The sequence below is a fragment of the Thalassophryne amazonica genome, chromosome 21, assembly GCF_902500255.1.
Source record: "Thalassophryne amazonica chromosome 21, fThaAma1.1, whole genome shotgun sequence".
NCBI lineage: Eukaryota > Metazoa > Chordata > Actinopteri > Batrachoidiformes > Batrachoididae > Thalassophryne > Thalassophryne amazonica.
Window position 1 is genome coordinate 33,399,381 of NC_047123.1, and position 17,182 is coordinate 33,416,562.

Below are 17,182 nucleotides of genomic sequence, written 5' to 3' on the forward strand. Positions count from 1 at the left end.
TTTTGATGTTGGCACATGAAGACACGGGCAGCGTTTGAGAAATGCGTGCTGGTACCCTCGCTTGGCACAGTGATCCAACCCAGTTTTAGATAATACACTCAACAAAAATATAAACGCAACACTTTTGGTTTTGCTCCCATTTTGTATGAGATGAACTCAAAAGATCTAAAACTTTTTCCACATACACAATATCACCATTTCCCTCAAATTTTGTTCACAAACCAGTCTAAATCTGTGATAGTGAGCACTTCTCCTTTGCTGAGATAATCCATCCCACCTCACAGGTGTGCCATATCAAGATGCTGATTAGACACCATGATTAGTGCACAGGTGTGCCTTAGACTGCCCACAATAAAAGGCCACTCTGAAAGGTGCAGTTTTGTTTTATTGGGGGGGGGGGGATACCAGTCAGTATCTGGTGTGACCACCATTTGCCTCATGCAGTGCAACACATCTCCTTCGTATAGAGTTGATCAGGTTGTTAATTGTGGCCTGTGGAATGTTGGTCCACTCCTCTTCAATGGCTGTGCGAAGTTGCTGGATATTGGCAGGAACTGGTACACGCTGTCGTATACGCCGGTCCAGAGCATCCCAAACATGCTCAATGGGTGACATGTCCGGCTTCCAAGAATTGTGTACAGATCCTTGCAACATGGGGCCGTGCATTATCCTGCTGCAACATGGTGATGTTCTTGGATGTATGGCACAACAATGGGCCTCAGGATCTCGTCACGGTATCTCTGTGCATTCAAAATGCCATCAATAAAATGCACCTGTGTTCTTCGTCCATAACAGACGCCTGCCCATACCATAACCCCACCGCCACCATGGGCCACTTGATCCACAACATTGACATCAGAAAACTGCTCACCCACACGACGCCACACGCTGTCTGCCATCTGCCCTGGACAGTGTGAACCGGGATTCATCCGTGAAGAGAACACCTCTCCAATGTGCCAAATACCAGCGAATGTGAGCATTTGCCCACTCAAGTCGGTTACGACGACGAACTGGAGTCAGGTCGAGACCCCGATGAGGACGACGAGCATGCAGATGAGCTTCCCTGAGACGGTTTCTGATAGTTTGTGCAGAAATTCTTTGGTTATGCAAACCGATTGTTTCAGCAGCTGTCCGAGTGGCTGGTCTCAGACGATCTTGGAGGTGAACATGCTGGATGTGGAGGTCCTGGGCTGGTGTGGTTACACGTGGTCTGCGGTTGTGAGGCTGGTTGGATGTACTGCCAAATTCTCTGAAACACCTTTGGAGACGGCTTATGGTAGAGAAATGAACATTCAATACACGAGCAACAGCTCTGGTTGACATTCCTGCTGTCAGCATGCCAATTGCACGCTCCCTCAAATCTTGCAACATCTGTGGCATTGTGCTGTGTGATAAAACTGCACCTTTCAGAGTGGCCTTTTATTGTGGACAGTCTAAGGCACACCTGTGCACTAATCATGGTGTCTAATCAGCATCTTGATATGGCACACCTGTGAGGTGGGATGGATTATCTAAGCAAAGGAGAAGTGCTCACTATCACAGATTTAGACTGGTTTGTGAACAATATTTGAGGGAAATGGTGATATTGTGTATGTGGAAAAAGTTTTAGATCTTTGAGTTCATCTCATACAAAATGGGAGCAAAACCAAAAGTGTTGCATTTATATTTTTGTTGAGTGTATAAACAATGGCAATCATTTTAAATACATAAATGCGTTTCCAACATCTGAAAACATGAATTCTTTTGATTCTGGATGTATATCAATGGAACAAAAGTAGCTCACTTAGATTTTTTTTATTTTTTTGAGAATGAAGAACAATCTCTCCCCCTCCACCGTCACTGCATATCAATTTACAGTCATTTTTATTTCACTGATGCAGATTGATGAGTTCAGACAAATTATCATCAGTCTGTTAATTTAAATGCATTAAGGCATTCTTTAATCCCAACTTTAGTCTCTTGGTTTGATAACTGATTTGTTTATGATGACCGAGGGGTGGTTGGTGTAGCTCCTCGCTGATCGTAGAACCAGACACGCTGTAGGAAGTGCGTCAACATTGCTGCTTATTAAATCTTTCAATAAGTGTACAACTAACCAACATTCAGGCATCATGGAACAAACACGGGTCCACTGAGTTCACGTTCTCACGTAAAGGCAAAAAACAAAAATCTAGTTTAAAAAAGAATCACTGAGGTAGAGATGAGCATTCTAACCGTATGTCATGGCTGTGGTGGTTTGTGTGTGAGGTAAATCACTTCCTAGATACTTCATGTTCTGAATTAACACCAAGCAGGTGTGGCTCCATGTTTTCAGGACTGTTCCTGGGTTTGGACAATTAGATTTGTCAGGAGGCACTTCAGTTCAGATGGCAGACTGAAGAAGTGTAATATTGGTTCCTGGAATGAGGTTTTCATCTTTCCCATCGATTAGATGATCCCATTGATTAAAGTTGTTCTCTAGACCTGCAAAATCCAAAATGACATCAAACAGAACTCTGAACTTTAAGGAATATTTCCATGAAGACGAGAAGTTGACTTTTCTCACCAAGATGGCGCTGCAGAAATGCTAACGTCGCTTTGTTGCAGAGATCTAGGGCGAGCTCTGGGTCGATTTCTCCCTTCAGCTTCATCAGCTTTCCGATCCAGTTCCCCGTTAAGAAGGTGAAGTCTGGGAAACTTTGGTGCACTGCACCTCTGATGGTCGGAAAACAAAAAACATGAACATCAGTTTTTATCTGCACGGGAACGTGGCTGTGAGCCACTTTTCTGTTCTACCTGATGGTGATCATCTTCCTCTGCGTGACGGCTGAGTCCAGCTTCTTGATGCGGCTGATGTTTCCCGCCCACTGGAACTTCTCCGAGTTGATGAAGAAGATGGGTTGCTTCACCAGGGGAAATATTTCATCATCTAACGGGACCATCCAGGTGTCCAGAGCTACGCCGCACCTAAACATAGAGGCATCACTTCAACAGGCTGTGCAACTACAAAAAAAATAAAAATTGGAAGAAGTGGCGCCACATTTTTAATTACATACTTGAATTTAACCTCTTTGCACAGAGTTTCGATTACTGTTGCTCCTCCAAAGGAATGCCCCACGATCGCCGTCCGACACAGATCCATGCAGTTCTGCAAGTGAGGGGCAAAAGCCTAACGAGTCCCATGAATGGGTTTTAAACTACGTTAATTACCTAAGTGCTAACTGTCAGAGGTCAGCTGTCATGGTTAACAAGGTTCGAATCCTAATTAGAAAAAAACTGTGAGAAAGCATTTGGAATATTTTCACATAGGTGTGTTTGCAACAGTGGACAGCAGACCTCAGCTTTGGAAGTGGATGAAACTGAAACAGGCTTATTTCATGCTTCAGAGAACTATAAAACTACACTCTGTTGAAAGACGGAGAGAAAATGAAGCGTCAGTTTCAGCTGCATTCACACAAAATCCTTGACTTTCAACACAAAGTAACTTTGTACATTTCTGCAGAATCCTGATAACCACACCTGTTACTAATTTCCACTAACCAGCCAGCAGGTGGCAAACTTGTCTGTGGGAAATTACATCACATAGAAATAAATCTCTTCCATCACAATTCAGTTAATTTTATTTATATAGTGCCAAATCACAACAAAGCTGCCTCAAGGCGCTTCACACGAGTAAGATCGAACCTTACCAAGTGCACAGGTGATGGTGGGGAAAAAAATGCCCTCTGATGATATGAAGGCAGAAACCTCAAGCAGACCAAAACTCACTACATTTTAAGGGGTTTGTCTTCATCTGCACTTAATTTAGTGTTTTGTTTTGGAGTCAATGTGTTAACCTGGAGGGGATGGACTTGTATAGTGATAACACTTGGTGTTCCAAAACCTAATAATGTTTAATATTTATCATTCCTTTGTGTTTTTTTTTTTTTTTTTTTTTTAGTCTTGTTTCTGCTGCTTGCTCCACCCTCAATTATAACAAGTTTCTGTCATTTACTAGTTTACTGTACAATAGTGAGTTGTTCTTAAATTTGGACATACCGCCAGTGTTGTCCAGTCAAACTGGGTCTGCAGCACATTTTTCACGGGTAACCCTGAGCTGATTTCGGTGAGTTTAGCCAGAGCCCAAATGCATTCATCTGCTCGCTGTTTCACCTGAAAATGGGGGGGAGAGTGTTTTAAAAAACAAAAAACAAACCTACTTCCGCATTGTGACTCTTTCTGAAAAGATTATTTCAACACAGCAAAAATGATTTCTGCAGCTCTGCATTATACGTCATCTCTACTTAAACCACAGTGGTTAAAACTTTAGATTTTTTTGAGGAAGCCCTTCGTACTTGTTTGTTTCTCAGGGGGAACTCCCTCTCTCCCGGCTGCAGGCGTCTGTAGTACATCCACTCCTTCACCAGGTCGTCTCCAGCTGCTGGAGACTTTCTGGATGATGACTCATTTTCTCCCTTCTCACGATAAAAATAGGTCGCCGATGCAGACTCGTCTCTGTGTTCAAAACAAAAAGAAGTTAAATGTCAGGTTTACTGTTTGCCATTGCTAACAGCTGACCTGGAGGCAGCGGAGCAGTCACATGCAGAGTCGGCTTTTTCACCACCACACCACCGCTCAACATTCAGCATTACTGGCTCTTCCATGAGGCCTTTCAACACAGAATGTCTTAAGTGATTACCAGCTGAAACCGAAAAATCACACATTTAAAGATTTCACAAAAACACAGCGACGGGGCAGCCGGTTTGACCTCTGACCCTCACCGCAGGTCTGTCAAAGTGTGACACTGCGGGGGTCACGGGCTCTTTCTGTGGCGTCTAATGGCTGGGTCATACCACTACGGCCTTTATGTTTGTCTCCATATGGTTGCCTCGTCTCTACGCTGCACAGAAATGTGATGAGCTGGTCTGCGCTATTGTCCGTTACCATGACAACCTTAACCATAATCACTGCAAGCTGCTTAACATTCAAACATCTGACACACTGCAGAGGAAACAGGACATAAACACAGTTCAAGTTTAATTTGATAATACAAACGGACGAGCAGAGGTGAATACTGTTACTGATTGAGGGGGAAAATGTAAAATATTTACCAGTTCTCATTTATGTTCACGTCTGTCACTGAAAGTGGGATCATTCAACTGCTGCAGACTTTTTTAGCCCCAGATAAAATATAAATTGTGTTTTGATCCAGTTTGGCTGAAACTTTTTGATGAGAAATATTAACCAAGAACTTGCAAACAGGTGATATTTAGAATGACTGTTTCTAGGAATTGATTAGATGTTACAGGTGTGTGAACCCAATGTGGACTCAACAGGGTGAAATGTTTATGACCCAAAACAATTGATTTGCATGAATCTGTCACTCTTTCATTGAAACACATGAACCTGCATCTATAAGAAGTACACGCCAAGAAATGAGTACCTGTGTTCCACTGCCGCCACAACAAAACCCTGAGACGCCAGTTCTGCACATATAGCCGAATATAAAGTTCTGCAGGAGTTAAAAAAAAAAAGTCAGCATGACGGATGACGAGTGAACTTCAACTGATAAATGGAAAAAAATAAGTTGTTGGTACCTAAATGCTCCAAGACCGTGAGAGAAAATGACTACAGGATATTTTCCATTTTGTTTAAACAGAGCGTCTGAGAAGGCTGGGATCTTAAAGGACCCTGAAACAAAGAAATTCAGAGTGGTTAAAATGGCTACAATTACTGTAGCTTCCCCTGCAACAGTAAAATAAACCCACAGATTTAACCCCAAGTTGATTTTATCGCTGCTAAACTTACAATAAAGAACCTTATTACTGTTGATAGAAAATGAGGACTGAGCAGGGCCACAACACACCTATCCAAAAATAAAAATACTGGTATGGTTTTGCACAAAACACACGATAAAGGTCTTGCACGTGAGTGCTGTTACCAAAGAGGTAGTTGAAAATCCGTTCACTGAGAGTTCTGTTGAACTCCATGAAGTCTGCCAGACCATTAAAGTATTCTCTGCTTGGCACCCAGTCTGGTCGTTTTACTTCTTCTGGCTCATGACAAGGATAGTACATTCGGAAAAAGCTGCCCTGTTGGACGTTCACACAGTTAAATCAGTTACGAGTCTAATTTTTGTGTATAATTAAAACATTTAGTTTATAAAACACTAGGATTGAGAAATGCAAAAAAGCTGTTCCCAGTCTTTGGATGTTTTATTTAAGACCTCCTGCTGACAAACATCAGCTCAGGCAGACGGGTATTAACTGATAAATGGTATTTAGAATTTACCTGCTTGGTGTGGTCCATCATGAAGTCTGTACATCCCACAGGATGGGGGCCTTTGGCTGGAGGGATCCCCAGATTATTGCTGTAGGTGTTCCCCATGCTGAGGAAACTGAGCGTGTACCTCCGCTGTCAAACAGAGACATAAAAACAATGAGAAGCACTGACTGAGCTGGAACCACTTCACACTGATGTGCTGATACTGATTTCAGGCCAACCATGCTTAAACCAGCAAAGGACTTTTGCCCGTACCAACACCAGCACCATAACCAGCAAAACAATCCAGATCAAGAGGTCTAGAAATGATGGTTGGAAGCAAAAAATGAAAATGGCTTGCCCCATTTCTGACCTTCCATTGAATCATGGTGACTGGAAATGTGGAAAGGTCAATGCACTTTTGGTCAAGTGTCAAATTTATCCAAACGAGGTTGTTTATGCTTCAACAATTTTGGTGCCTCATGTTTTCTGGCACCAAGAATTCAACTGAGCTACTTTCAAAAACCAAAAATAGCAGCTATAACCTTGAGATTTTAAAGCATTCATTTTGAAACAGGCATATGATCCTAAATGGATTTTGAGATGGCCACTAGAGACTCATTAAGTCGACATGGAGCAATAAAGGAGCCTAAAAAACAATACAAAATGGTTCACAGTTTCTTCACGAACATGGCACAAAAATGACATACGTCACTGCATGGAGTCTAAGCTGATGTGCACTTTTGTGAAAGAACATTCTGTTGTGTTATAAAAGATGAAGAAATGAAACTGCAACATCAACATGATGCTGAATTCTTGCTGCAGGACCCCTGTCACAGGAAAAACAAAAAAATCCTCGCTACGCCCCTGCCAGCAATAAAAACTATATATATATATATATATATATATATATATAATAGATGGCCTTTATCAATCAATGCTATTTAATATCGTCGATATTTTTGTAGCACAACACTGTTAAAAACTTAGGAATTTCTTAAAACCGAGGAAACTGTCAATAGTGGAGCAGATAACTGTAACAATTGTTCATTTCTGGAAAGAAGCACCAAAGTTGGCACAAATACTCCTTAGACATTACTCTTTTGAAAAAACTGAGTAGCCACTTGAATTTTCAGTAGGCGGCCAGGTAGGGGTCAATTGAAGAATTACACAGGGGTCAAAATTTAAAAATGCTCCAATCATATTGAAAGCTATACCACATTATTTGTCTGATCACAACGATACCAAAAAGGTATAGTTTGGACTATCTATGACTGAATGTTATGGAGTTATGGGGTAAAAACAACAAGAATGGTGACAAAGGTTAATTTCAGTTTGTATAGGGATTAGAAGTTAAAGTTGCTCCAATTTTGGTAAAAAGTGGTGCAAATTATTGGTTGAACTAATAGGATTAATAAATTAAATAGTTTTGACTGTGTTGAATGCTTGGTCTGCAAGGTAAAGGTAGAGCAATGTCGACGTCCATTGGATTCTATGACATGTAACATATGTTACCCTGTAACATGATAACTAATCATGCCACATAGTGCAAACTATTCCTTTTTAAATCCCTATTAACTCAACCGATAATTTGCATCACATTTTACAACATTTAGAGCAACTTTAACATCTGACCCCTGTACAAACTAATGCTGACCTTTGTTACCATTCTTGCTGTTTTTACCCCATAACTCCATAACATTTAGTCATAGTCCAAACTATACCTTTTTGGTATCGCTGTGATCAGACAAATAATGTGGTATAGCTTTCAATATGATTGAAACATTTTTAAATTTTGACCACTGTGTAATTCTTCAATTGACCCCTACCTGGCCGCCTACTGAAAATTCAAGTGGCTACTCAGTTTTTTCAAAAGAGTAATGTCTAAGTATTTGTGCGAAATTTGGTGCTTATTCCAGATTTGAAGGATTCCTCTGTAAATTTTATCTGCTGCACTACAAAACGAAACTAAACTTCTTACCGTAACTTGTAACTACCGTACATAACATTATTATTAACTACAGTTTTGAGCGCGTATGTAAAAACAAATGATGGTTTAAATCTGTCCTTACCAGTACGTGAATGTTGTTGGTTTTAAAACCGGAGCAGTCCGTCAGAAACAGCCAAAGCTAATGAAAACATTAGCCTGAGAGCTACAAAAGGGGCACCAAGCGAGCATGAATAAATCACGAATTCCAACGGGAATACGCAAAGTGTGTCAAAGTTCTTACATGGGTTTCGCAACATTACAGCGTAATTACAATGTCAGGAGCAGCGGAACGAGTCTGACGGGAGTGGTTTAGTTTGACAGGGCGTTAGCATTTAGCATGAGCTAACAGCACCGGTCAACAACAACAACTCGATTCATCGACAAATCCGCAATCCGCGAACAGGAAAAAATAATCAACTACTTTGAGTGTTTTAAATAATGTATCGGGAAAATAATGCTTGACATAATTTGGGCAGGCTTTAAACTTAATGCTGGCATTAATATGAACACCTCATAAAATAACCAACCAGTCTGACTAACAGCCAGCAAACACGTGTTGTTGTCAACAATAATTTATAAATTCATTTTCATCCAGATTTGTTCATTTTTATTCTTGTTTTTTTTTTTTAATTATTTAAGTTACACTCCACATCTGTAGGGGGCGGTGTAGGTGTAACGTCCCTGAAATATAAGGAGAGGGAAACTCCTTCAGAAAGATAACTAAGTTTTGATTTGGAAAATTTTCTTTGAAGAGATTAGATGTTACAGGTGCGTGTTTTAATATCTTAGAAAGCAAGAAAAAAAAAAACAACAACAACCGATGAACAGGATACCAATACACACTCCTGGCCATTTGGTGACGCTAACGGGTAAACACCTGGCAAACATCAAGAAGAAGAAGCATGATGAATGTTGGCTAATCCGAGCTAACGAATCCGGTTTCATTCACCCTAATTTTTTTTTTGGTCAAAAATGAAACTGGTGAGTAACCAAATTGACAGCACAGATAATGTTTAAGCAGCAAAAAATAACGCGGTGATTATGACCACGCTTTACCACACGGGTTAACAATTTATGACCGAGTATAGCGTGACAGCTATTAGCCTCCATTAATCAGGCTACACTACTAATGCATGTGGATATTTGTGTGTAAAATGTGCGTCTCCTCCTTTCATTGTTGTTTATAATGAATTCCTATTATTGAGGAAATATTTCTGTTATTTTCTTCCACACTTTTTTTGTATATTGTTGACACAGAGTAGGTGTGATTTGTTATTAATGATGGGTCTGTTTGTGCTGACTTTCAGTACTGTCTGTCCGGACACCCCACTCTTCCCTGCAATGTCCTCAAATTCAAATCCACCACCGTCATGTTGGACTGTGGACTGGACACCACCTCTGTGCTCCACTTCCTGCCGCTTCCTCTGGTGCACAGGTGAGACGTCATGCTGTCACCACTCACACCTTCATTCATTCCCCTATGGAGGGCTGATGTCCTGTTTTTCCTCTTCTTTAGTCCAAGACTCTCCAAGCTCCCAGCTTGGGTCTCCAAAGACGGAACAGTGAACATGGAAAAGGTGACTGCATGTCTTTAGTTTGACTGCAGGCTGATTGTGGACATCCTCATTGAAATGTTTTTTTTTAATAGATATTGCTGCTGTTGTCATCATTCTAGGAGCTGAAGGAATGTGCAGGAAGAGTGTTTGTGGACTCACAGCCAGAGTTTTGTCTCCCTGAGGTAGCACACGTACACGCCTAAAGAGGCTACTGTCTGTCTTTATGGCAGTACCTTTAAAAAGCAATTCAATGTATAAACTCAGTAGGCTGTCCTCTCACAACACAGGTCATGTTAAGGTCATATGTGTAAGTTCAAATCAGATGTAGAAATCTAAAATGTACAGTTTTCTGTAAAGATGCTCTTGTGACTGACAGATGCATCAAGCCAAGTTGAAAAATTAACAGGCGGCAGTGGGGCGCTCATCGTCTGGATGACTTGTTTGCTGAAATTATCAGTTAAATACAATTATTACAGCAAATTCAAACAATGGTTAGTGGCTCACCAGAAATATAATTATTTTATAATCAGTGTAACATTTAAATGATTCCTCATGTAAAAAAAAAAAAAAAAAAATCAAAACATTGTTCAATCTAGAATATTTATTCCTTCCTGTTTTATTTGAGGTCACATGTTTGTAACTGTCTTTGAACATATTTTAAACCAGATAATGCCATTTTTGCATGTTTTAGCTGGCTCTAAAATCAATGAAAAGTCAGTTAATTTTTCAGTTTTATTTGAAATAGTTGAAAAGCAAAATGAATTTAGGAGTTCAGATTATGAGCGATTTCCTGTAAGATTCTGATCAGTAACATTATAATGTTTCAGTTATTCTTCCTCATTTTGCTGGTTGTTATTCATTGATTTTGATAAGTGCTCTGCAGTAAAAACAACAACAACAAAAAAACAGCCTTTTGTTGAACAATGTCTGACAGAGAGACCTGCTGGATATGTCCACCATCGATGTTATCCTTATTTCCAACTATCACTGCATGATGGCGTTACCTTACGTCACTGAAAACACGGGCTTCACTGGGACTGTGTATGCCACAGAGCCCACCCTGCAGATCGGCAGGTGAGGCGGCACGTTCTTTTACATTTGTGTCACTTTGTAGTTAATTTTAGCAATAATTAATTTGCCTTCTTTTGGAACCAAACACTGACTGTGGTTCAGTATGTTTAAAAAATCCTTCATCTTCTTGCTTTGCTCAGACTGCTGATGGAAGAGCTGGTCAACTTCATGGAGCGAGTTCCCAAAGCCCAGTCTGCTACCTGCTGGAAGAACAAGGAAATACAAAGGTAGCTGCTGACATGTTCAGTGCAGTGTCAGGCATCCATGGATACATCAAATGGTGTGCAGCATGATCCTGAATCTGTTTCCAGATGCTGTGGCTGACTTTGCAAATGTCACAGTTTGGTCACTGGTTGTGGTTTGAGTTGCAGAAACAGTCTGAACAGGTGGAGAATATCTGTACAAAAGTTTGACAAACGCTTCCATGCTCTTTGGGTGGCACACAGTTGCAGTGAAATCGGATCAGAATGAGTTCTGATTCGACCTGGTCTTGTTTTAGGATTCTGCCGGGGCCCCTGAAGGATGCGGTGGACGTGTGGACCTGGAAGCGATGCTACAGCATGCATGAGGTCAACTCGGCCCTGAGCAAAGTCCAGCTTGTGGGTTATTCACAAAAAGTGGTGAGACACACTTTTCTCTCATGCTTTGTCGCCTGCCCTGAAATTAAAACGGGGATTCTGGTGTATGTGATGAAGAATTTAGCGTGGTTGTCCCTCAGGAGTTGTTTGGGGCCGTCCAGGTTTCTCCTTTAAGTTCCGGATACTCACTGGGAAGCTCAAACTGGATCATCCAGTCTCATCACGAGAAAGTTTCCTATGTGTCGGGCTCGTCGCTGCTCACCACACACCCACAGGTACGGACAGGAAAAATGTGATGCTTTGGATTGGACCAGTAGAGGGAGGGGGCGTGTCTTTGTAGTGATTTGAACTCTGTCTTCTTTCAGCCGATGGATCAAAGCTCCCTGAAGAACAGCGACGTTCTGATTCTGACGGGTCTCACTCAGATGCCGACCGCCAACCCAGACGGCATGCTAGGAGAATTCTGCAGTAACCTAGGTAACCGCACAGTTAGTTCACGAGGGTTGCGGTCTTCGTAGCATCAAACAAAACAGTTCCTTATGACAGATGATCTTTTCTATCTCTTAATGTAGCCATGACGATACGAGCAGGAGGTAACGTGTTGGTGCCGTGCTACTCCTCGGGCGTGATCTACGACCTGCTGGAGTGTCTGTACCAGTTCATCGAGAGCGCCAACCTGGGGACCACGCCTTTCTACTTCATCTCTCCAGTGGCCAACAGCTCGCTGGAGTTTTCTCAGATCTTTGCTGAGTGGTAAGAGCGACCACATTGTCTATTTGTACAAAAAAAAAAAAAAGACGACGACACTTAAATGTCAATATCAATTTCTTTTCCTTTTTTGCGTTTTGCTTCATTTAGAATAGTTGCTCTAGATAAGGGTTGTTGCACCACTGGTGATGTCATCTGATGTCAGGAAACGGGTGGTTCTTGTGTAGAAGTCACTCTCTCACACACATCTTCAACCGCTTATTCAAGATCAGGCCACGGCGGGCTGGAGCCTATCCCAGCAGTCACAGGGCGTGAGGCGGGGTTCACCCTGGGCAGAACGCCAGTCTGTCATAAGGTCACATATAGACAAACACATTCATACCTACAGACCACTTAAAGTTTACAATCCACCTAACCTGCATGTTTTTGGCTGTGGGAGGAATCCGGAGCACCCAGAGGGAACCTACACAAACGTGGAGAACATGCAAACTCCACACAGAAAGGTGGGCAGCACGGTGGCTTAGTGTGAGGCAGCAGTGCTAACCACTAAGCCACTGTGATGCCAGTTATGCTCTGCTGTGCATTATGTAGGATTATTGACTAAACTTCAACCATTTTTAGTCCTTTGGACGAATAGTCATGGTACTAAATCCATCTGGATTCACGCATGTTGCGTTCTCCAATTTTTGTTTGTGAAAAATCTTATATTTGGTACAGCCAATCCTTGGAGACCTGTCTGGTCATGGTTGGTTGGACTTTCTGATGGAATCCCTGTGGGCCCCTAAAAGGGTGCAAAAAAAAAAAAGTAGTAAATTTTCAGTCTGATTTATTGCAGAAAAACTGTTTAGTAACGTTTTCTCATTTTGCATTAAGATTCTTTAAAATTGTTTTTTTTAATGAGTTTTCCTTGTTATTTTGACTCTGTGTGCTGAATAAATTAATTCATTCATTCTTTAGGAGGACATGTACAGACAAAAAGTATCCCATTATCCTTGAGTCATTCCAAGGGTCCCCCCAGGGTCCCTGAAAGGGGTTGTGACAACAAAAATCTCTGTCTATGAATCATTCTAAAGGCCCCTTGAAAGGCCAAACGTGATATTTTGCACACTCGAGTGTCTACCTACACAAAGATTTTCATTGACCTTGAATCATAAATGCCACTTTTTTCTCATATCTGGCCAAAATAATTCTCTGTCCAAAGGACTTTGGGGATTCTTGAACCTTTTTTGTTTTTTTCCTCATCAGGCTTTGCCACAACAAGCAAACAAAGGTTTACCTCCCCGAGCCTCCTTTCCCACACGCAGAGGTAAGTCCTCTTCTTGTGTCTGATACTTTGAACGACTGATCCTGAGGGTCGGCCGGGTTGGAGACTTTAAGATTCTTTATGAAGGTGGGCAGAAACGGCGATGTGGCTTTTGTGTCTTGCGTTTCAGCTGATCCAAACCAACAAACTGAAGCACTATCCCAGCATTCACGGAGACTTCAGCAGCGAGTTCCGTCAGCCGTGCGTCGTGTTCACTGGCCACCCGTCCCTGCGCTTTGGGGATGTAGTTCACTTCATGGAACTGTGGGGCAAATCCGGCCTGAACACCATCATCTTCACTGGTGAGGAGCACTGTGTGGTTTTTCTGCGTCAGGTCTAATGCTTGTTATTAACCGACCTCCCCCTCAGAACCAGACTTTTCCTACCTGGATGCTCTGGCTCCGTACCAGCCACTGGCCATGAAGTGCGTTTATTGTCCCATTGATACGCGGCTCAACTTCCACCAAGTGGCAAAGCTGCTGAAAGAAGTCCAGGTACAGCGGCAGCTGCCGAGTCTTCCTTAGAGATTACAGCTTGTGATGTTAAACACTTTCGGTGTGTGCTGTCCTGCAGCCCCTCCATGTGGTGTGTCCGGAGCAGTACACCCAGCCTCCCATGACCCAGTCGCACCGCTCCGACCTGATGCTGGAGCTGCAGCCTCCTCCTGTGCCCTACAGGCGCTGCTCCGTCCTCAACCTGCCCTTCAGACGCCGCTACGAGCGCGTCTACATCCTGCCTGAGGTGAGAATTTAATAAACCTCACTCGGTGTCAGAGTGCAGCTCGTAGCCTCTAAGATCTGCTGTGTGATTCTCCTCCTCAGTTGGCCAACTCGCTGGTGCCGTCTGAGGTCAAACCCGGCATCTCTGTAGCCACCGTGTCTGCGGTGCTGCACTCGAAGGACAACAAGCACACGCTGCAGGTCTGTCTGTCAATCTGCAGGAAGACGAGCGCGTGCGTCATCCAAGGGTGATTCTTTAACTACGGGCACTATTGGCCTTGTAAATGTAATTTCCACACCATTGCTTTACAATATAATGCACCTTGGGGCAACTGTTTGTTGTGATTTGGCCCTATATACATGTGCTCTGATGTCACTGTTTATCTCCATAGAAACTACCCAAACAGTCTTTCATACAAACTGTTTAAAGGGACATTACAGTGTTGTGGTGGAAATTACGGCAATAGTGTGGGACAACTACATTTTGTTTAAAAAAAATCACAACAGTTGTATGACATTGAATACCCCAATTATGTTTGGATTATTTTACTGATATTTTATTCAGAGATATTTTAAAACATTAGAAAAAACATTTCTTTACCATTCATTTTTATCATTGAAGATCAAAAGTCTGGGTGTGGGACAAGCACAAAACGGCAATATTTGCATATAATGATGCTGAAAAAAGGTGAAAAAGTCATCATAGACTACTAGAAAATTTCTTAACACACATTCATTGTAAAGATAACTATAAAAGTGTGAAATTTCCCTTTTTTCTGTTTTTCATACAATATGATCAAAGGACATAATAAGTGCCCGTAGTCTAAGAATCACCCCCAAATGACAGTTTGCTGGTTTACATGTTTCCAGTCGGTGCCGAAACCTCCTCCAGTTCCACCCAGTAAGAAGAGGAAGCGGCTGATGGAGGAGCCGCCCGTGCTGCTGACCCCCAAACCCCTGTTGAGTGGGGCCGTGCCCCTTGAGGCCTTCCTGGCAATGCTGCAGAAGGTGAAAGGCGTATTTAAATTTCTGTACCTTCACTCTGTTCATACATTCGTGTTTAAGTTGACGTTCTCCTCTTTCCTGCAGCACGGCATCACAGAGGTCAAAGTGGAGGAGACGGTGGACGGACACATCCTGCACCTGCAGGCCCAGGACACGCTGATCCAGCTGGAGGAGGATGGAACGCACATCGTCTGCGACAACAATGAGCCGCTGCGCACCACGCTGAGAGATCTGGTGCTGCGCTTCCTGCAGAAACTCTGACTTCTCCTCCTCCCACCCCCGTTGGACTCACAAGATTCCCAGCATACCTCACTCCTATTTAATGTTTACACCCTTTGCAGTGTTGTTTTGTAAGACCGTTCACAGTGCACCGTCTGAATGGCTGCACATTTATACTGAATAAAAGCTATTTTTTTGTGTCTGTTGAACCAGCAGATCCAGTGAGGGCATTGTGGGTCATGAGGTCACATGCTGATCTGATCCTTCACGACAGGTCCATCATATGTTGTCACGCATTTTAGCAGGCTCGTAGGAGGAAGCAGGTGTTATAGCAAAAGGAAAAAAAAGATATTGTAATTGTCTAATATTTATTCTAAAATGTCAGCTGGTCATAGGTTCACTTCCCATATATCCCAATTAACTTTGAAGTTGAACATAGGTTCAATCACTCAAACAAGACAGAGGACATAGCTGTATATTACTTAATGGAGAAGCTGAAAGAATATGTTTACATCATAGGTTCAATTTCATTACAGGCCCCTGAATTTAGAAGCTCAACAAACAAAAGTTCAAAAGCTTAAAAAAAAAAGCATATTTACCTCCTTATATAGCTTAACGCTTTAGAAGACACAACAGACGTCATGCATTATTGTTTGGGTTAATGGTGTTCTAATAAGGAATAGTTTGCACCATCTGTCATGCTTAGTTATGTTACAGGGTAACATATGTCACATCATAGAATTCAGTAAACCTTGACCTTGTTTGACCTTTACTTTGAAGACCAAGCATTCAACACAAAACTATTCCATTTATTAATCCTTTTATTTCAACCAATAATTTGTATCACTTTTTTTTTAACCAAAACTGGAGCAGCTTTAACTTTTGACCCCTGTACAAACTGAAATTGACATTTATCACTATTTTTGCTGTTTTACCCCATAACTCCAGAACATGCCATCATAGATAGTCCAAACTATACCTTTTTGGAATAGTTATGATCAGACAAATAATGTGATATAGTTTTCAACATAATTAGAGCATTTTTAAAGTTTGACCTCTGTGTAATTCTTCATTGACCCCTACCTGGCTACAGCTACCACCCTGGGATGGCTAGCATACATTTCTGTGTAGGCCATGATACACTGAGGCTGGATTCTAAGTGTTGTTTTGTCCCCTTAAGTGGCACTAATCAGGTCAAAATTGACGACTGGCTCATGGACTAATAGTCGTGAACATTACAACACCACAGGCACCTTCTCACGCAGACCTCTGTGTGCCTTTATCTTTTCATTGGATAAGTTAGACATCAAAAATGTTGGAGCATGAACGAGATCTAAACCCACAACGTAATGTCCCAGATATGCACTAACACACAACACCACCAACCCTCAACACATCCACTTTCTCCTCTTGATGCTTTCATCAGAATCAAATTTAGTCCCTGTCTTTGACTTCTTTTGTCAATAATATTCTTGAAATTCTCAGAAGTTGTTAGACAAACAGGTTTTTCTACTTCAGCTGAAGCTTCCAACACTCAGTGCCATAATCACTTCCCCTCTGCTGCTTGCTTATTTGAGTAGATAATGCGCTGGTATGTACACACCTGATCCCATCAGAACTTAGACATTCGGCAGAGCAGGTCCTGATCAGGATTTTATCTGGAGGACTGCTGAGGAACACCAGGACCTGCTCCTGCGCCAGATTCCACAGAGGATCACTGCTGTGGTGATCCGGAGCATTTTGCACATTACGACTCAGATCAACACTACAAAAACTGGAAATTTTTCTTCCTTTCTGTGAAAAACTGATTTTTC

The 17,182-nt window shown here is 42.0% G+C and overlaps 2 protein-coding genes across 2 annotated transcripts; one reads left to right on the forward strand and one right to left on the reverse strand.

The window, feature by feature from the left end:
- Nucleotides 1-1,720: 1,720 nt before the first annotated feature.
- On the reverse strand, nucleotides 1,721-8,570 carry pla2g7 (phospholipase A2, group VII (platelet-activating factor acetylhydrolase, plasma)). The gene is made up of 12 exons (XM_034162073.1): nucleotides 8,428-8,570; nucleotides 8,292-8,348; nucleotides 6,250-6,372; nucleotides 5,900-6,050; nucleotides 5,556-5,649; nucleotides 5,402-5,470; nucleotides 4,314-4,473; nucleotides 4,018-4,131; nucleotides 3,036-3,127; nucleotides 2,776-2,946; nucleotides 2,546-2,694; nucleotides 1,721-2,463 (listed from the first exon to the last, which is right to left on the reverse strand). Exons 1-12 carry the CDS (start codon nucleotides 8,464-8,466, stop codon nucleotides 2,363-2,365), a joined length of 1,320 nt encoding a protein of 439 aa, XP_034017964.1. The 5' UTR covers nucleotides 8,467-8,570; the 3' UTR covers nucleotides 1,721-2,362.
- Nucleotides 8,571-9,060: 490 nt separating this feature from the next.
- ints9 (integrator complex subunit 9) lies at nucleotides 9,061-15,593 on the forward strand. Its single transcript, XM_034162072.1, has 17 exons — nucleotides 9,061-9,190; nucleotides 9,517-9,644; nucleotides 9,726-9,786; nucleotides 9,885-9,947; nucleotides 10,700-10,839; nucleotides 10,977-11,063; nucleotides 11,336-11,456; nucleotides 11,555-11,689; nucleotides 11,780-11,891; nucleotides 11,987-12,167; nucleotides 13,368-13,428; nucleotides 13,556-13,727; nucleotides 13,795-13,919; nucleotides 13,999-14,166; nucleotides 14,247-14,345; nucleotides 15,015-15,152; nucleotides 15,234-15,593. The coding sequence occupies exons 1-17, from the start codon at nucleotides 9,182-9,184 to the stop codon at nucleotides 15,408-15,410; spliced, it is 1,977 nt and encodes a 658-aa protein (XP_034017963.1). The 5' UTR covers nucleotides 9,061-9,181; the 3' UTR covers nucleotides 15,411-15,593.
- Nucleotides 15,594-17,182: the final 1,589 nt, after the last annotated feature.

Excerpts from the sequence above, each read along its gene's own strand:
- pla2g7 (XM_034162073.1), bottom strand. The coding sequence starts at position 8,466 with ATGTTGCGAAACCCATGTAAGAACTTTGACACACTTTGC. Across the intron at positions 4,132-4,313 it reads TCCCCCTGAGAAACAAACAA|GTGAAACAGCGAGCAGATGA; the intron begins GTACGAAGGGCT and ends CCCCATTTTCAG. Across the intron at positions 2,695-2,775 it reads AGGAAGATGATCACCATCAG|AGGTGCAGTGCACCAAAGTT; the intron begins GTAGAACAGAAA and ends TCCGACCATCAG.
- ints9 (XM_034162072.1), top strand. Across the intron at positions 11,690-11,779 it reads TGCTCACCACACACCCACAG|CCGATGGATCAAAGCTCCCT; the intron begins GTACGGACAGGA and ends GTCTTCTTTCAG. Across the intron at positions 11,892-11,986 it reads AGAATTCTGCAGTAACCTAG|CCATGACGATACGAGCAGGA; the intron begins GTAACCGCACAG and ends CTCTTAATGTAG.